Source organism: Semicossyphus pulcher, unplaced genomic scaffold (genome assembly GCF_022749685.1).
Source record: "Semicossyphus pulcher isolate SPU_LCO1_2020_fin unplaced genomic scaffold, fSemPul1.0.p SCAF_12, whole genome shotgun sequence".
In the NCBI taxonomy this organism is placed as follows: Eukaryota; Metazoa; Chordata; class Actinopteri; order Labriformes; family Labridae; genus Semicossyphus; species Semicossyphus pulcher.
In genome coordinates this window covers 2,428,780-2,447,977 of record NW_027211626.1, presented here as the reverse complement: position 1 = coordinate 2,447,977, position 19,198 = coordinate 2,428,780, and the positions used below count along the sequence as shown (strand labels likewise).

At 41.4% G+C, this 19,198-nt stretch overlaps 2 protein-coding genes across 2 annotated transcripts; both read left to right on the top strand.

The window, feature by feature from the left end:
* Positions 1-337: 337 nt before the first annotated feature.
* On the top strand, positions 338-11,511 carry LOC138588182 (calpain-2 catalytic subunit-like). The gene is made up of 21 exons (XM_069658105.1): positions 338-624; positions 1,141-1,210; positions 3,112-3,230; positions 3,312-3,445; positions 3,534-3,702; positions 3,794-3,877; positions 4,193-4,278; positions 6,369-6,443; positions 6,565-6,722; positions 6,815-6,984; positions 7,382-7,393; positions 7,492-7,703; positions 7,801-7,837; positions 7,937-8,002; positions 8,077-8,134; positions 8,227-8,291; positions 10,519-10,587; positions 10,680-10,758; positions 10,948-11,064; positions 11,158-11,216; positions 11,310-11,511. The coding sequence occupies exons 1-21, from the start codon at positions 388-390 to the stop codon at positions 11,331-11,333; spliced, it is 2,100 nt and encodes a 699-aa protein (XP_069514206.1). The 5' UTR covers positions 338-387; the 3' UTR covers positions 11,334-11,511.
* A 4,464-nt stretch (positions 11,512-15,975) lies between these two features.
* cfl1l (cofilin 1 (non-muscle), like) lies at positions 15,976-18,445 on the top strand. The gene is made up of 4 exons (XM_069658054.1): positions 15,976-16,054; positions 17,115-17,416; positions 17,569-17,645; positions 17,757-18,445. Exons 1-4 carry the CDS (start codon positions 16,052-16,054, stop codon positions 17,882-17,884), a joined length of 510 nt encoding a protein of 169 aa, XP_069514155.1. The 5' UTR covers positions 15,976-16,051; the 3' UTR covers positions 17,885-18,445.
* Positions 18,446-19,198: the final 753 nt, after the last annotated feature.

The window sequence follows — 19,198 nt, the reverse complement described above, 5'->3', positions numbered from 1 at the left end:
ATAGTCACATAGCCTTTTTTTCCATTAGCTTGCATTGTTTATGATATTTTGCGAGAAATAAAGGATGCAATTAAATAAACGTGTCTAGCAAGGCCAAATGAGGTATAAAAATGGCATTCATGTACTGTATGTTTCCACTGGACCAATAATTCTACACACCCTTTTATGTGGGCCGCATCTGGTCCTATCAATCTATCAAACCCAGATGTTGAGCAGGTTGGATGAAGCAGGTGAGCCAGAGGAAGGTGCTGTCTGGTATGAACAATAAAGGGTGTGGAGACAGTTGAGCTGCACACGCGAAACAGAGCCTGTCTAACCGCACACACAGACACTCTCATTCTAGGAGACAGTCGTAGAGCGACAGGAAGTCCTACACTCTTTTTAAAAATGTCCGGCATTGTAGCAAAACTTCAGCACAACCGAGAGAAAGCACAGGGGATCGGGACAAACTCTCACGCGGTGAAATACCTCAACCAGGACTACGAGTCCCTGCGGAGAGATTGTCTGGAGAGAGGCCGGCTGTTTGAGGATGACTGCTTCGAAGCTCTGCCTTCATCCTTAGGCTTCAAAGAGCTCGGACCAAATTCCTACAAAGTGCGGGGCATCACCTGGAAAAGACCAGGGGTGGGTACATGATGAAAAGGAACATATGCAAGTAGCTGCTGTTATTTCACATGTACCAAAGAATACAACCCCAGGGCTATATTGGCCCAGAAGATTGAACATTTTGGATGAAGATTTGTAGAAGAAATTACTTTGCAGTTAAAAGATAATTGCTGTTGTTTGATGAAGGCGTGTTAGCGCTTATTTAAAGACCAAACTGCTGAAGATGCTGATCTTATCAACCAATGTGCTGTTTGTTGTTGGGAAAAAGGGACAGGCTTGTCTGTTTTGGGATTTAAAAGATGTAAACTGCAGCTGTCTTTATGTTGTTTGCAATATTAAAGCCTAAGTAAGATTCGATGTGTTGCATTTGTAAGTGGACATTGTTTTCCTGCAGTGTGTCAGGACTCAAAAGGGTTTTTTACTTAGTTTTAAAGTAAAACATAATCAATCATTTGAGGGTGGATACAACATTTGAGGCTAAATAGAAAGGACTGATGTGAGTAAGCATTTAAATTTGACCCTTTCTTTCCTCAGGAATTGGTTTCAAATCCCCAATTCATCTTTAAAAATGCCACCAGGACGGATATTTGTCAAGGCGCACTTGGTGAGACACACTCACACAAACACACACACATTCAATTTTAAAACTGAACTACACTAATATATTCAATAGATTTTGTGTGTTGTTTTTTTGTCCGATTTCCTGTCCTTTTAAATGCATTTTGACAGCTCAATAGTGCATACATATCATCGCCATCCTCAAAGGCTTTCATGATACATTTTGCATGCTTATCTCAGCCCGTCACGGTTAGCAGAGGAGAATAAAGGAACACACAGATGCAGCTCTGCACATGCTTAATCTGACACTGTCGTTCTGTAGGCTACTTGAGTATTTTCTTGCATATCTGGAATCTTTTGCTCGTGTTTTGTAACTCTACACCATTAAAATGCCATCCAAACCTCATAACTCTGAGTAAATGCCTTTGCGCTGACATCAGCTGTCACTGTGTGTACAAAACATCTTAACAACTCCCTCAGTCGTCCCTGCCTACACCCAGTTGCTGAGAATGCTTACATAGAGGAGACAATAGAGGTGTGTGAGCAAACCAACTGCATGCTAAGTATGTTTAGGAGATGTGTCATAATGAGGCTCACATGTGACAACCTGCGTTTTCTGGACAAAGTCGTTCAAAAAAGTCACTGTGGAACAAAATGACCAAATCTAGATTATTAGTGTCCTCAATGAAGCGACATGTTTAATACTAGCTCTGTAAAGATCAAGAGGTACGGTAGCCTCAAGGGACACTTTAATTGTTTTTATTTTCAGGGACATGTCAGGCATAGACAAACTGGTGGACTCACAGAGCAGATTGAGACGGATGGCAAGTTCAGGGTCTTTAATCGGTCTGAGGTCACAAAACCGGTAAACAAAATAGGAACAGGCAACAGGATCAAAAACAGCAGGCAAAAGGCTGGTCAAAAAAGAAAAACTGGTCATACACAAACACTGGGAAACACGAGGAAAGAATGCTGCATAAATCTCACGAAGAAGCTTGACAATCAGACATGAGGGGTTTAAATAGGGAGAGACACAGACGCTAACAAGACGCAGGTGAAACACATAAAGGCAGGGGCAGGTAATCATGAGAGGGAACTTGACAGGACATAACAGAACGGACAAGGGACTTTGAAAATAAAACAGGAAACACAGAAACTGATACTGACGAGAACTTAACTACAGAAGACTTCAGGGTCGCCGGGAGACTGGAGCCGATCCCAGCTGTCATTTGGGGAGAGGTGGGGAACGCTGGATTACAGCTGGAGTAATCGCCAGTCAATCACAGGGCTGACACATCGAGACAGACAACCTTTCACACTCACACTCACACTCAAATGATAAACAGACACAAAGTAATTAAGTAATTAAGTGAGACCTGGCTGCACCGTGGCGCAGTGGTTGCCTCATCAGAAGGTTGCTAGTTCAAATCCTGGTTCAGACGTAGCGGGCCTTTCTGTGTGGAGTCTGCAGGTACTCCGGCTTCCTCCCACAGTCTAAAGACAGGCTCGTTAGGTTCATTGGTGACTCTAAATTGCCCGTAGTGGTGAGTGTGAGTATGAAAGGTTGCCTGTCTCTGTGTGTCAGCCCTGTGATTGACTGGCGATCAGTCCAGGGTGTAACCCCGCCTCGCAGCTAGCTCCAGCCCCCCCGCGACCCTGAACAGGATAAACGGTATAGATAATGGATGGATGGAATTTTCTCCTTTGGACAACCCCTTTCAAGATTTGATTCAATCTAATTTATAAAGTGTAGTTTATATTTTAGACATTTATTTGATACTTTGCTCTAGAATTGCTGTTTTGCTACAATGACAAAGTGTATAAAGTCGAAATAAAGGTCTGAATCATCTGATCCAGATTAAACTCTTTGAACAACTGGACCCCGGGTGTTACATGAGCTTTTACACAGGAGTTCCCTTTCCTCTAACACTGTCATTTTGTGCTTAGGTGACTGCTGGCTCCTAGCAGCTATCGCATCCCTGACTCTCAACAAACAGGTTCTGTATCGTGTCGTCCCCCATGACCAAAGCTTTGAGGAAAACTACGCTGGAATCTTTCACTTCGAGGTGCAGTATTTGGACTCACACCTCAGTTTCATTCTTCAGGAGCAGCTTTAATTTGTCTAATTGTGTGTCTCTGTGTTGCAGTTCTGGCAGTTTGGTGAGTGGGTGGATGTGGTGGTTGATGACCGCCTGCCTACCAAAGATGGAGAGCTGCTGTTTGTTCACTCAGAGGAGGGCTCAGAGTTTTGGAGCGCGCTGCTGGAGAAAGCCTATGCCAAGTATGGACGGATGGAGCATCTATATCTCTGTTCTCTGCTTGTTTCTGTATCCCTTTTTCTGATCTATTCAAACTGCTTCTCCCTGCAGGATAAATGGATGCTACGAGGCTCTTTCTGGAGGCAGCACAACTGAGGGTTTCGAGGACTTCACCGGAGGCATCGCAGAGAGGCACGACCTGAACCAGGCAGATCCCCACCTCTTCAAAATCATCAGGAAGGCCTTGGAAAGAGGCTCCCTCCTGGGATGCTCCATTGATGTTTGTTTGCTTCCTGTTTCACTCTGTGTAGTACAGGTTTTTATTCTTGTCGAATCTTTTTACCTCACAAGCTTTTCCTCTTTGTCACCAGATTACCAGCTCGGCCGACTCAGAAGCCGTCACATATCGCAAGCTGGTGAAGGGCCATGCGTACTCAGTGACAGGAGCAGAGCAGGTGAGGAGATGCTTCTGTCTATGAAGCAGAGACATCACCCATTGGTTTGTTGACTGCCTTTTTGAAGCCTCAAGCATTTTGGCCGTTGCCATGTTGGTTTTCTGGAGCCAAAAGTGAGCATATTTGGAAATTACACTGACGCTGGAGAGGAGGAAGAGGCTGGCAAATACTAAGTTATCTAAGCTGTACAGTCTACACCTTTGGTTAAAGACTTTTTGTTTTTTGTTTTACAACACAAGGCGTAACAGAGGTGTAATAATCCCGCCTTGAACTGGAAGCGTAAAAGAGGCTAATGACACCTTTACTTTGTTTCAGGTGGAATTCAGAGGTGGTAGGGAGCAGCTGATCCGGATTAGAAACCCGTGGGGTCAGGTGGAGTGGAATGGAGCCTGGAGTGATAAGTGAGTAAGACACACTTCTTGGGTTTTTTAAGTATAGGAAGTGACATAAATATTCTAGCTCCTGTTATCATAGGAAGTTAGTTAAGTGTAATTCTTTAGTCTTTAGCCTTGTTGGTCGCATGTGGTTCTTGGGATGACGAGGGGATTGTCCTCTGCAGGTGGTCTGGGCTCAGCCTTAGAGATAGGGGAAGGAGCTCAGACATCCAGAGGGAGCTCGGAGTAGAGCCGCTACTCTTTCGCATTGAGAGGAGCCAGTTAAGGTGGTTCGGCTATCTGGTTAGGATGCCTCCTGGGTGCCTCCCTTTGGAGGTTTTCCAGGCAAGTCCAAATTGAGGAGACCCCAGGAAAACCAAGAGCTCTCTAGAGGGCTAATATATATCGCACCTGGCTTGGGAATGGACGTTGGCTGCAACCGCCACCCCATCCTGGAAAATGGATGGATGAATGGATATTAATGGTTCCTTGTTGAGGAGGCCTTAAGAGTTTTATGATCCTTTAACTTAACATCAAGTGCCATTAGCAGATCACAGTTCAATTAACTGTTGAAATATAACCACATCTGCAAGGTGGATTTTTGTTAAGACCCTGGATGATGAAGAATACGCTCGAGCCTTTGGCTTTTGGACTGTAGGTCTGACAAAAGAAGCATCACTACGGGCCTGGGATAAAGAGCACCCAGTCTAACTGAAAAACAATCTTTGTTTGGATGAGGGTGTTAAGTATGTGTCTGTCATGCATGTAACACACATAGACAAACACACCCAGTTGAATGACAGGTAATTCCTGTGGTAATTAATTTGTTTCACAGACTCTGGTTTAAAGCATGTTGTTGTCCTAGAGATGTGGGTGGAGTGAGTGACTATCAGTAAGGTGGAGTCCCATGGTTTATGCATAAACTGTATAAATAATTGATATAGCCACAGTGATGTAATCCATAGGTTTGTGACTGCCGTCTTGAAACCTTGAAATCGGCCATGTTGGTTTTCTGGAGCCAGAAGTGACCATATGTGGATGAGAGGGTGAAGCTGGAGAGGAGTGAGGGGTTGGTGACATGAGTTGTTGAGAGCTTGTGGAACTTAGTGGACTACAATGTTACAATGTTACAATTTCAGTTAGCACGATTTTGTCCAAAGAGACGTACATCTGAGAGTTAGTACAACACAAGCAACGATGAAGACAGGAGGGAACGAAGTCAGTAAATACAAACAGCTTCCAGTGCGACCGGACATTGGCGCCGACAGGCAGTGCACAGGGTATTTTTGTTGTCGTTGTTTGTTTAGTGTTTTTGTTTGTTTGTTTTTAGTTTTTATAATGATCATCATCAGCAACATCAACAAGGTCAATATAGTTCGTCATCATCATCATCATCATCATCATGAGACCACATCCTCGATGTCGTCATCCTCAATGGCATCAATATCATTAAGGTCAGAGGTTCATAAAGAGCTGGGTCTGTAGCTTCTTCTTAAAGGTGAAAGGGACTCTGCGGACCGAGTGGAGTTTGGTAGCTTGTTCCAGCACCGGGGGACGACTGAGGAGAAGAGTCTAGTTAGAGACTTAGGGCCCTGTTGTGATGGGAGTACCAGGCGCCTTTCACTGGCAGAGCGTAGTGGGCCGGACGGAGTGTAGACCTGGATGAGGGCGTTCAGGTAGGCAGGAGCCGTTTTTGTTGCTGTTTTGTAAGCGAGCAACAGGGTTTGAATCTGATGCGAGCGGCAGCTGGGAGCCAGTGGAGGGATATGAACAGTGGAGGGATATGAACAGTGGAGGGATATGTGCCGTTTTGGGTTAATTGTAGACCAGCCGCGCTGCTGCGTTCTGGATCATCTGCAGAGGTTTGAATATGCAGGAAGTTAAAGACGTGGATTTTTTGGACAGTCTATTAGAACAGTAAAGTAGACAGCTGTAAAGCTATGCATTTTAAAATGGGGATGAATGGAGATTGACTCGCTTGAGGCTGAGGAGCCAGCCTCAAGTGGCACTAGAGGAACTGCACTTTTTGGCACTTTGCGTTAGCTTCATTCTTCAACCCCTCTAACCTTACCACAAACTCTCTTTCTAACTCAAAATGTACTTGCTCTTTTTTCTAGATCTTCTGAGTGGAGATATGTGAGTGATGATGAACGGCGAAGGCTGACCAACCGTAATGAGGACGGAGAGTTCTGGTAAACTTCGCTCAATCTTTCCTCTTCTGGGTTCATACTGCAGACACACTCTTAAGTTATTAAAATTCAGAAGAAAAAGGAAAGCAAAAAAAGTACATGATAGAACTTTTTTTATCCACAGGATGTCCTTTTCCGACTTCCTGCGCCAATATTCTCGCCTTGAGATCTGCAACCTTACCCCTGATGCTCTCACCGACGAGTACAAGAAATGGGCGGAGTCAGAGTTTGAAGACACCTGGAGGCGGGGCTCGTCAGCTGGTGGATGCAGAAACTTTCCAAGTAAGACCAGTTTTACAATCTTTCCTCCAGATTGTTGAACATTGTGTTTCACTGCTGTAATGCTGTGTGCTTATCGTGACTTCCCTTCTTAGATTCCTTTTGGATGAATCCTCAGTTTGTCATTAAACTGGATGAGGAGGATGATGACCCTGATGATGGTGAGGAGGGCTGCACCGTCATCGTGGGCTTGATGCAGAAAAACAGGCGCCGTATGAGGAAAATGGGGCAGGACATGGAGACAATCGGCTTTGCCATCTACGACGTAAGAAACTATCTCAAAAATGTCAGTTTCGTTCTATTTGACGGAACCTTTGGCGATAAACGCAATTGCGGGAGTACACGTCCCAGATATCCAATCCAATCTGGGCTGTGATTGGAGCATTTCTGATGTAATTCTGCATGTTGAGGTCGCTGCTGATCTGACATTTCCAGATCAGAGGAGGTTGACCTTTTTCAATATAAGTGTACAGTCAATATTGGACCTTGACATCATCTGTTGATGTTGATGTCAAAGTTGATATGTGTATCACCACCTTTAGAATTGATATTGATTTATTTTGATAATTACATTCCAGTCTACAACAACAATTCCAGTTTTTTATTATATTATTACAGTATCTTATTCTGACGGTTGTTTTTTGTCTTTTTTTTTTTTACAGCTGCCTGAAGAGGTAAGTAAACTATATTTGATCATTTTCATGCAGAATGACTGTTGAAGGTGCATAAGGTAAAGGGCACCCTCATGTGACCGTCCTGTGTCATTGTTTAGTACTCTGGCCAAAGGCAAGTTCACCTGAAGAGAAACTTCTTCCTGAGAAACCGTGCAGCAGCGCGCTCCGAGTCCTTCATCAACCTGCGTGAAGTGTGCAGCCACTTCACCCTTCCCCCCGGAGAGTATCTCATCATCCCGTCCACATTTGAGCCCAACAAGAACGGAGACTTTTACGTGCGGGTGTTCACCGAGAAACAGGCTGAATTCCAGTATGTTCTTTCATACATAAATACAGGTTCATTATGACGAATAGAGTTGGTTATCTTACAAAATGATAATTTTACTGTGGCTTCTTGCTGCTTTTAGAGAGATCGATGATCCTGTAGAAAGCCATGTCGAGGAGGTAATTATATAAATTGCTATACTTTATATGTTTTTGAAGATTAACACTTTTATAAACACTTTAATAAAGAGGAAAAACTGATTGCTTTGCACATTCTAGATTCATATTGATGAAGATGACATCGGTGACAGATTCAAGAAACTGTTTGGACAGCTTGCTGGACATGTAAGTATGATTCAGATTTAACTTGTGGTCCCAAATGATTGTTCCTATAAGTGTCTGTCTGTTACGCTTTTTAGGATGTGGAGATTTCTCCATTTGAGCTGAAGAATATCCTCAACAGAGTGGTGACGAGGAGTAAGAGAAATGTTCTCCTCTTTCAGAGAATTTCAATATGTGCATTCATGTGCGCTCACATGAAGTAATCCCTGGGTTTTATTCTTTTTCAGGAAGTGACATCAAAACCAGCGGGTTCAGTCTGACGACCTGCCGCAACATGGTCAACCTGCTGGATGTATCCTTCCTTCTATTTTTTAATTATGTCGGGAGAAATCCACAAGATTGTTAATATTTAAATAGCCTGTTTTCCCCCTTTATTTCCCTTTAAATAGCTTGGCATTTTGAGAAACACACTTGTTTAGCTTTGTTGCCTAAACTTAAATGAGGTTGGCAGGTTTGCTCGGAGACAGAACAATTCTGAAAGCAGGGGGAAGAGGCTTATTGGGAGTAATAAACATGTATATTGTTGCTTTAGTCCATGCAAAAAGTCAGTAGTGAGAAGGAGACAAAAGTGTCCATATTTGGCTCAAGGTTGGATACGCATTTTTAGGGCTCTATCCTGGTTAACAGGTCGGCGTTGTAGGGACTTGTCAATCACATGTAGCCACACCCTAAAACATACTCTGCTTTATCGTCTATTTTACTTATGTTCATGATGTAGAAAATGTTGACTGAGGTAAACAATCAGACTTCTTTTTGCAACCACTGGAGTCGCCTCCTGCTGGCCATTAAAAAGAATGCAGGTTAACGGAACTTCTGCCACGGCTTCAGTTTTGAAAACAAGGGGCTAAATCCATTTCCTGTACACAGTCTGTGGGTTTTATAGTAGGTTATATGCTCAGCTATTCCTTCAGATGACTTCCCTGAGTGCCTGCAGAAATATTCAGACACTTAACACACTGGAAACCCACAATTTATTATTTTTTATCTTAGGTTTCTTTGTAAAATTAGATAAAAAGTGTTGATTAGTAGCTTAAAGATATAATCTCAGGATTTTCATTTAAATAAATGTCTGTTAAGTCTCTATCTATCGCTGAATGAGGTAACACAATAGTGATTCATCCTAAGGCCCACTGATGAAAGCCTTTGTATTTGCAGTATTACAGACACGGTCTCTGTGGTGACTTTCACAGATTAAATCACAAGTGGCGCCCAGTTAGTGACGCGTTTTGGTGCATTTTGACGCAGTGGTTGGTCTGCCAGAGAGGGTAGGCGGAGCTGAGCGGCTGCTTTTCCGGTCTCTGCAAGTGTTGTGAGTAAACAGTAATCTACTATGGCTGAACAAAGAAAGAAAAGATGGATGACTACAGATACAACTTCAACAAGAAGTGAAAATCCAAAGAAAAAAAAAACAAATAAAGCTCAGATGAAGCAAACAGTCTGAAAAGGAAAGCGGCCGTCAGCCAGGAAAATCAAGAGTTACAACCGTGGTCATCTGGTTATTTGGGAAGTGTGCTCCTGCAATTGCGTTTATCGCCATAAGGTGTCGCCAAATACAACAAAACTGAAATTTTAGAGATTATCACTTTAAGTTGTGCTATTTTTTTTCTAATGTTCTTACTTTTGATAAAGCCAGGGTAACTGTTTTTTAATCAAAGACTCAGTTTACTTACTTTAAAGCTGCAGTCGGTAAGATGGAGAAGAGAGCGGACTTTGTTTCAAAGTTTGAAAGATTACAACCTCCAGGTCCCTCCCCCTCTCTCTCCGCGGCGCTCAGTCCTGCCTCCAAAGCCCTCCCCGCAGACGAGGCTGTCATGCACGTGCAGGCTAGTAACCATAGCAACTGAAGGAGCCGGATATAGAATATGGTGGACACGCCGGTAACGTGTAATTACAACAACCGCAGCGTTGTATTACACCACCAACACTATCGAAGCAGATACACGTCAAACCAGCAGAAATCAGTGTTTTTACTGTGAACGGTAATCTACAGCACTGTACTTGGCGATAGAGGGACGGGCAGTTTTTTCATTCCTGGTGGTTGTTTTTAAGCCTTTGTGGACATAATCCGGCTGACGCTGCGAACACTGAAGAAATTGAGCTCGACCGTGTGAGCATGCGCGGAGGAGTGGCGCTGCGTGGCGTGTGATTGACAGCAGCCTGAGAGACTGCTCGGCTCTGATTGGTTGTTGTGGTTCGGGCGCATTGGATTCTTACAAATGCCATTAGGAGCAGTAGGAGGAGCCAGAGATGATCTCTCTCATGTACTACCGCATGTTTACAGTGATAGTTTGAGCAAATATGACAAAAGGTTTGTTTTAATGTTACCTACTACAGCTTTAATTGAGATATTTGACATGTTTTGAGCTTTATTTTATGCAATATTTCCTCTAAATTCCTCTGAAAACTTTTTTGGACATTTAAATCTCCACTGGAATTTATCATTGTTTTCTGTATTTCAACCTGCCACTCATGACTCTGTGTTGAGTATGTTTACTTTTTCCTTAACAAACTCTTCAAAGAAAGATGGAAGCGGAAAGCTGGGACTGGTAGAATTTAAGATCCTGTGGACCAAGATTGAGAAGTTTCTGGTGCGTTCCTTATCAGTTTGTACTGACGTTAACATACTTTAAATAAAACTTTATTAGTATGACGTAGAGTAACTTGTTGGGCTCTCTTTCAGGATCTGTACAAAGAGAGAGACGTCGACCAAAGCGGCTGCATGAGCTCCTCTGAGATGAGGATGGCTGTTGAGGCTGCAGGTGGGGACTACATTTCACATAATATATATTGTCTTTACCCAGTGTCCTCTACTATATAAAGCAGACCTATTCAACCTTAATCTGGCTTTTTAAACATTAAAAAAACTAAAAACATTTGTGAAGTGTTTATTCCTTTGCTTTTGTGTTTTTTCTTTAACAAATCATCTCTTTGTTCTTTTTTTTTGGCAGGTTTCTCTCTCAACAACTCTCTGCATCAGATCATCGTGGCCCGCTACAGCGATCCACACCTCAGCATTGACTTTGACAACTTTGTGTGCTGCCTGATCCGCTTAGAGTCTCTCTTCAGTGAGTTTTTCTTTTTGCCCTTTAATCACATTTTTATCCCACAGCCGTGCGGACAGCTTGTAGATTTATAATGTTTTATTTAATTCACAACAGAAACCTTCGATACCCTGGACCAGGACGGGGATGGTGAAATAGAGTTGGGATTTATGGAGGTGAGAGAAGCCCGTGAAAATGGCACAAAAGGACGGTAGTAAGCAGTGTTTCATGGGCCAGACAGTGACTTATGTTTGTGTTTTCATCCACAGTGGCTGAATCTGTCGATGCTGTAGAGGAGCTCTGACAGAATCCAGACTTGTGTGGAGGAGGCATCATATCTGAATACTTCCTGTGTGTTTACTAGTGACTGTTTGTGTATTATGTTAAACGTAATCAACGGATACTAAGAGGGAAAATAATTTATGATTGGATTATCTACAAACATAATAAAGCTACACGGCCAACATAAAAGAATACCAATAAGTAAGATATCCTGTCGCCTCTGTTTCTATTAAATACTAACTTTGGATATTGGTTCAACATTTTGAGCATCACGCTTATTTGCTTTCATGCTGAGAGTTACCAAGTGGTATCAAAAGCATGGGTATCAGTTGGTTAAATACAAAAATACTACCAGCTGCAGGTTATTTAGCTTAGATTTAAAGTTCCAGTCTCAAAGATCTCAGCTTCGTTCTCTTTGGCAGCACCTGTGGCGATAAACGGTAATTGCGGGAGCACACTTCCAAAATATCCAGACAGTGCTGCATGTGTGACGTCCACGGTTGGCTCCGGTTGTAACTCTTGATTTTCCTGGCTGACGGTCGCTTTCCTTTTCAGACTGTTTGCTTCATCTGAGCGTCGAGTTTGTTTCTTCGTCTTTGGATTTTCACTTCTTGTTGAAGTTGTATCTGTAGTCATCCATCTTTTCTTTGTTTGTTCAGCCATAGTAGATTACTGTTTACTCGCAACACTTGCAGAGAGCGGAAAAACAGCCGCTTAGCTCCGCCTACCCTCTCTGGCAGACCAACCACTGCTGGCTGATGGAAAACGCGTCACTAACTGGGCGCCGCTTGTGATTTTTTCCATGAAAGTCGCCACAGACACCCAGTCTGTAATACTGCAAATGCAAAGGCTTTCATCAGTGGGCCGTTGACTCAATCACCATTGTGTTACCTCATTTGTCGATAGAGACTTAACAGACATTTATTTAAATGAAAATCTTTGAGATTATCACTTCAAGTCTCAAAATAAGTGTGGTGCATGGGTAGCTCACCTGGTAGAGCGTGCAACCGCATGTACAGACGCTGAGTCCTCCATGCCTCGACCCAGGTTGGATCCCGACTCCAAGCCTCGAATGTCCTGTCTCTCTTCATCTGTCATTATCCACGAAAAGGTAAAATAACCCAAAAAATAATAATTAAAAAACATAATGAAGAAATAAACATAACCATTAAAGGTGACACGGTACAGAAAACATGATGAAAACGGGTGAAAACACCGCTACAGCCACACTGTAAATTCTAACAAGTGAAGTTTACTTAAAAAAAAGGACACCAGTTACGTTGGGAAAAGTCAGTAAAAGAACTTAACTGTGTCAAGTCATGTGAAATGATTCTGTGTTTAGAATGAACGTGTTATTTGACTAAGCTGTACTTTTTTAAAGATGTGAGCACTTAATGTCTCCGAGCACGCTGTAAAACCTGGTGAGTTAGTTCAACTCAAACCATCTGAGGAAACCAACTCCTATTTATTGTCAGGTAACTTAAATAAATGAAGTAAACAGCATCCATTAAGTTCATTGTACTGAACTTAAAATGAGTGAGTATTTTGAACTTATCAATTAATTAAGATGAACTTAGTTAAGTAGTTTATCTCAACTTAATCTCTCCTGTGTCGTCCATTTCAACTGAGGAAACTGAGTACCCTAAACCTTTTAAGTTGCATTAACACAAAACAAATACCGGAAAGTTCGCTGTAAAAGACACACTTTTAATAGATTTTTTTTTCATCTATTTATGATAAAGATCTATGATGGTTTTTATTACATGTTTTTTTTTACATCATGTGTAACAAAACACAGAGTCAGTGCTTGTAGTCTTCCAGCAGATGTCAGAGTTTGCACAGACTTGGGTTTCCTGCTTTGACGTCACTGACCGGGTGTTGCCAAACTCACACTGTGCCTGCAGCAGAAAGAGGCGTTCAACTGATAGAGTTATGCAGCAACCATTTCCTGCTCTGTGTGGTTCAGGGCTGTATTTCCCCTTTTACTGCTTTGTAATGTAGCTGCTGGCTGCTGTTAGCTCTGGTAGGCCGGCCTTACAACTGTTACCATAATAAAGCTTAAGTAACAACCCCAAGGTCACCAAAAAGAGAGCTTCCTGTTGCTTTCTCTGTCAGACTTTTTCGAAACAGACTTCAACCTGTACAATATTTCTGTTTTTTCAAGTCACAGATTCCAGTGTCTGCGATGCAAGTGCATCGCAGGCAAGCTATGACATGCGCTGACATTAAGGCACACAGCTTCTTGGAAGCGAAGAGAGTCCGGATGTAGGGCGGGACTCTCTGAAAACCACTAATCCACGCAGAGGAAGCAAAGCCACTGTGATGCTGAAACAGTGTATCTGTATTTAAAAATAGTCGGATGAGGAAGGGCCTATTATGCACTAAAGGAGAAGACCTGAACTATATGTATCATCAAAAAAATGATTAGTTTGTCATTTGCAAATAAGGCAGTTCAGTAGTTTACTCATTGGTAGTTGCAGGATTTAAAGTACAAAGTTCAATATTTGCCTCAGAAATGTTTCGAAATAGAAATTTAATGCGGCAGATAATGGAAATACTTTGTGAAACAGCTCACAGTACTTCACTAATGCACAGAGGTACTTTTCACCATATAAAGGCATAGTCTAAAGAAGATATCTGCATACGAAAGTAGAATCTGTAGGCGGCCTGTAGGTTTCCGTTTGTAGACAGCTATCGTTTCAGTGGGTTTTGGCTACAGTGCAGTCCAGGAGCCTATCAGCTTTACCATTTTAATAATCACTACAAACAGACATCTGGGTAGAAGTGCAGCTAGTAAACTCAATTCTGGTGCTCTGGAGTTCCTAGTCGGTCTGTAAACAGTGACAAGCACATGGGTAAAAGCAAGTCCTGGCACAAACGTCCTTTATTGATTATCTGGGTAAACCCTGGCTGCACAGACTACACACACTCTCCCTCACTCCCGTCTGGACTCAAAACCCAAATCTGCTTTTAATCTGTGATCCCGATTTATGTTATTGTTGGAGCTATTTTCTTTTATACATTTTAAGTGTTTTTTTCTGCACCCTGATCATTTTATACTGTTTATTGTTTTTACTGTCTTTGCTATTTGTTTTAACACGTAAAGTGTCTTTGAGTACTATTTAAAGCGCTATATAAATAAAATGTATTATTATTATTATGATTATATTGTTGTCCAATCATAGCTCATTGGTTTTGGGATAGGGAACGGCAAGTTGTTGGATGAGAGGAAAGGGTTGGGGGCCAAGGTTACCCTCCTGAGCACTGGGCCTTCAAATCCTAGCTACAGCCCTGGACTTTACGGCGAAGCTCTGGATTTTGTTACTCCAGGTATTTTCTTCCTTCTTCCTTCTTGCTTTTTCTTGTTCTTTTTTTTGTACCTATAAGTTTGTATCAATAAAGTTTTCCAAAAGCCTTGCACGGACATGACATTTATGTATAACTACGCTCCATTTCCAAATCACTTAAGGCCTCTGAACCGAAGAGAAAAACCATAGACTGTATAAAAAAGTGGACCTAGCTATTGTGACGTCACCCATTTGTTTGTGAAGTGTAAATTTAGCATTGTGACTTGTTTATTTAGTGCCAGAAGTGACGATATTTGGACGAGAGGGTGGATACACATTATTACGTCTTTACCTGGTTGACAGACTGCTGTGGTAGCGACTTGTCAATCATTGGTAGCCACGCCCTGATAGCAGAGTCAAAGTCTATTTTACTATATATGGCAGTATAATTTACAAAGTGAACATCATGCTGTATTTGAGAGGACTTTAATCTAGAGATTGAGACCATAAACTCATTTGGAAAATGTTTAATGAGGTAATAAATCAATGGATAATTCGGTTCCATCGCCCCCTGCTGGCTATTAGAAAGAATGCAGGTTTTAGGCATTTCTGCATTGGCTTTACTTTTGAAACCAGCGGCTATGTCCACTTCTTATATACAGTTTAGGAGAAAAACAGGCCTTTCACTGACTTTGAGTCACTTTTTGTGAATTATATAAATTATGCTGACTCATCATTCCACACAGCTGTCTAAGAAAGTGAGTCTACAAACCCAAATATATACTTGAAGTTCCCATCACCTGACTGATCCACTAAGGTGCAATGTCTCCCCTGTTTAGCGTAAGATATGATTGAGCCTACTCATGATTTTAAACCTATAATTAATCACTTTGACTGTTGGAATCTGATCCAGGTGCACCACCTGTCTTTTCATGGGCATATAGATAAATCCTTAGGACATATCTGTGCACTCATTCTAACTTTTACCATATAAGGCCACTGAACTGCTTCTCCGCAGCAGATTAGTTCAAAAAATGTGGACAGGTTTGTTCTCCATATAAGGGTGTTAAGTGCCGCCGCTCCCACCTATGACTGTCTCAAACTCACCTGGGAGATTACACAATAAGGAACACCTCTACCAGAACCAAACTTAAGACGACAGAAAGAGGGAGAAAAGTTCAGTTTTGTGCCTGAAAATGAGGCACATGTATCTGTTTGTTTTAGGCATTAAATGTGATGTGATTAAATGCAAATGCTGAGGTTGCAGCTGAAACTGTCACACCTGAGAGTAGGGGGGCGGGGCTAGTTTTGGAGGTGTGCTCATTTACCCCAGCTCCTCCTCTATGAGTCAACCTGCTCTCCTTCCTTATGACCCTTCAGCAGTTTGTCTGCTGTTGACATTTTTTCTCTGCTGCCTGTTTCCTTCACACATCCGAGGCAAAATGGTGAGTAACTTTCACAGAGCTGGATAGATTTGTCGGTCAACAACTTCTTCTTTGTGATTTTTGTGCCCTGCTGGACGAGTAATCCAGAGCTGAGGAAAAAATGCTAATTTAACACGTGTAAAAAAAGTTCAAACTTTGTGAAGCTGTGTTGTAAATCTTTGTAGAGTGTAAGATTTTCACTTCATATCTCTTTAAGTAAGTGGTTTGCAGAGTGAAAAGAGTTCAGTGTTAGAAAGGGCTTGTTCAAGGTGTGGTTTTGCCTCCAAAATGGAGGGAGCTTTGTTCATGCTTCAAACTTGTTCTGAGACAATCCCTCGGGGCGGTCTTTCTTGTGCTAACTTGTTCCACAATGACTGGAATGTGACAGAGCCAAGGCCTTAAACTCACAGGGAAGCTACACCCATGGCATGTTACTGCTTAAAAATACTGAGGAACATTTGCACATTTGGCTGCTTAAAGCGCGTTAACACTTCTCTCCACAGCCTAGTTTTGAAGAACTTCCTGTTTCTTCATCTTTCAGTTCTGCTTTCTGTGTCAAAACCAGTGTAGTGAGCAAGTGAGCAACGTCTGCTCAGGCCAAAGCCCTAACCTCACAAAACTGCTCAGGCTGTGGTGCTGCTTTTAATCAGCCTCACATTTTACAAGAATTATACACATGGCAGACTAATTAGACTCAGCAGGAGATAAGAGCTGCTTTGTCACTTCTTTTAAATTAAATTAAATTAATCCATTTGAATTCACTCATAAGATATGGATCTTTTCTTTATGTTGTTTAAAATGCAGAATCTTTTACATCTTTTGACTTTAAGGGACTGTAAGTTAAAAAGAAACTGCAATTTTCAATGTGTTTCTCCTGTGTTCAGTCTTAAGACATTATGTAACCTAAAATGTGTGGAACATTAGAGGCCTTTTCACTTCATTAGCTCATCAACATTACGCATTACCTGTTGGGTTAATACCTTCCAATGGTACATGAACAAAACAAGTTGTAATTAATAGTTTTGTCCCTCTTTTTAACTCACTACTGACTGGTTTTTGTTTTGTGTTTTTCTCAAAACAGGCATCTGGAATAAAGGTCGCTGACAGTGCTAAGGCAATCTTCGAAAAAATGAAAGTGGTCAAAGCTGACGAGAGCGAGGGGGAGCGTAAAAGATTGGTGACATTTACCATCAATAACGACGAGTGCATTGATGTGTGCAAAATTATCAATCAAGAAGACCTGGGCAAAGATGGTGTGCCAGAGGATGCCTTCAAGGCCTTCGGGACTCTTCTGTGTGATGATTCGTGCTGCTACATCCTGTACGACTGCCACTACGAAACCCAGGAAGGAATTAAAAAAGAAGAATTGATCTTTGGGGCGTGGTAGGTCTACCTAAATACTATTGTTTTTCTGACTGCAGAGACGGACTAGCAATATAATCTTAAAAATTCTCAGGTGTGAAAGAGCTTCTTTTATTCCGAGGATGCATATCTTTGTGTGATTATTAATGTATAATGATGTATCTTCATATCAGGATTCCTGACACCAGTGGGATCAAGTTAAAAATGAAATATGCTTCCTCAAAAAATGCCATAAAGGCCATGATGAAGGGTAAGTTTATTTTCCACTCTTTACTTTCACCACGTTTATTTGAATTAGTATTTGCCAGAGAAGTTGAGTTGTGTTTTCTCTCACTGAATAACTCTTTAACCTCTTCAACAGGTTTGAAACATGATTTGCAGATGAACGACAGAGCAGACTACATCTGCAGGGATGCTTTTGCAGCATGTGTGGAAAAGAACTCGCCGAAAATTGCAAAAATTGAGGGTGTATCTGTGTGCGGTCGGTAAACCAACCAAACCAATGTCTTTCTCCTGTTTCATAACAAAGTCAATTAAAAGCGATTGAAGGGGATGATTTCAACGTTTCCAAAGCTTTGTTTCTTTGATGGGTTCAACACAGCTTAAAGGGAAGGGTTGGGCTCTGGATGGGATAAGATGCCTGTAAGATTCTTAAATCAGTCTTGTTCAAATGCAATTTTATTCATGACATATCCATACAGTAATTTAACTTTTGTTTGAAACTTGACTTTTGGTACATGTATATTTCTCAAATTAGTAATTTGCTGTTTCTTTGTAGCATAAATACAAAATATTTGAGTCCCAGCACACTGCAGTATACGCCTTTATTTTCTTTCTTTATTGATTGGTTATTAAAGACATAAAACTAGGCTATTTATTGTTTACTAGATCAAATGTTGGGCATGTAAGTTTGGTAAAAAACCTGTTTTTTTCCTAGACTGTTACTTTATGGACACCTACAAGAACATTGTTCAACTTTTGCAAAGTCAAGTTTCACTGAGATCGCAGCAGTCATTGCACTGTATTATTGAATAAATTCAATGCAATTAATTGTGTTGTTTTTTCTTTTCCCCCTTTTAAAGGAAGGAAGTTTGACTTGACTAGTAAAAAGAGACTGTGTCCTGATTCTCTGAGGAATTGGGAAGTTCTGGCTTTATCCTGGTTGTATAGTTTTATCTTATATTACTTAATCATTTAGATTAGTACCAATATTTAGCCCTCTGATTGTGTTTAATTATTAGACCCTTTCAAATACCAAGTATTGATGGCTGCTATAATTATCAGGTAACTCTAGGTTCGTCCTAACACCTGGATGTAAACCACAAGGAGTTTCCTTCCCTGCAGGAAACCCTCCTGCTTTAGGCTACTTCAACTTTGATTCAAAGTTCTCAGATAACACAGCAGGTAGCACTTAATATGTAGAGCTAGACGGTAGTTAGCTTAGCTTAGCATAAAGACTGGGAAAGGGGGAAAATAAGGCTAACCTGGCGAAGTGAAGAATCCACGAGATTACTGGTATCCACCATGATATAATCCACATACCAAATTATTAAAATTACCAAAATATTTTTACACTTGGGACTTACAGATTTTTTAGAAAAACATTACACTACCTGTTAATGAGTGAATGTCCAACTATTCCTTTAAGGTTTGATTCCAAAGTGAACAAAATTATCAATCCATTGTCATTTTGGAATTGATTGTGTTTTAATCAGATTTTTTTTGTATATTGTGCTTCGTTGAATATTCTCACCCCCCTTAACTGTTTTGTTGATCATAAATAGCTTTGAGAAAATCTTCTAC

What these genes read in the sequence shown, in the direction of transcription:
- cfl1l (XM_069658054.1), top strand. An exon ending in GAATTGATCTTTGGGGCGTG is followed by an intron (nt 17,417 to 17,568) that starts GTAGGTCTACCT and finishes TCTTCATATCAG; the next exon opens with GATTCCTGACACCAGTGGGA. An exon ending in CATAAAGGCCATGATGAAGG is followed by an intron (nt 17,646 to 17,756) that starts GTAAGTTTATTT and finishes CCTCTTCAACAG; the next exon opens with GTTTGAAACATGATTTGCAG.
- LOC138588182 (XM_069658105.1), top strand. Translation starts at nt 388, where the DNA reads ATGTCCGGCATTGTAGCAAAACTTCAGCACAACCGAGAGAAAGCACAG. An exon ending in TCACCTGGAAAAGACCAGGG is followed by an intron (nt 625 to 1,140) that starts GTGGGTACATGA and finishes TTCTTTCCTCAG; the next exon opens with GAATTGGTTTCAAATCCCCA. An exon ending in ACATGGTCAACCTGCTGGAT is followed by an intron (nt 8,292 to 10,518) that starts GTATCCTTCCTT and finishes AACTCTTCAAAG; the next exon opens with AAAGATGGAAGCGGAAAGCT.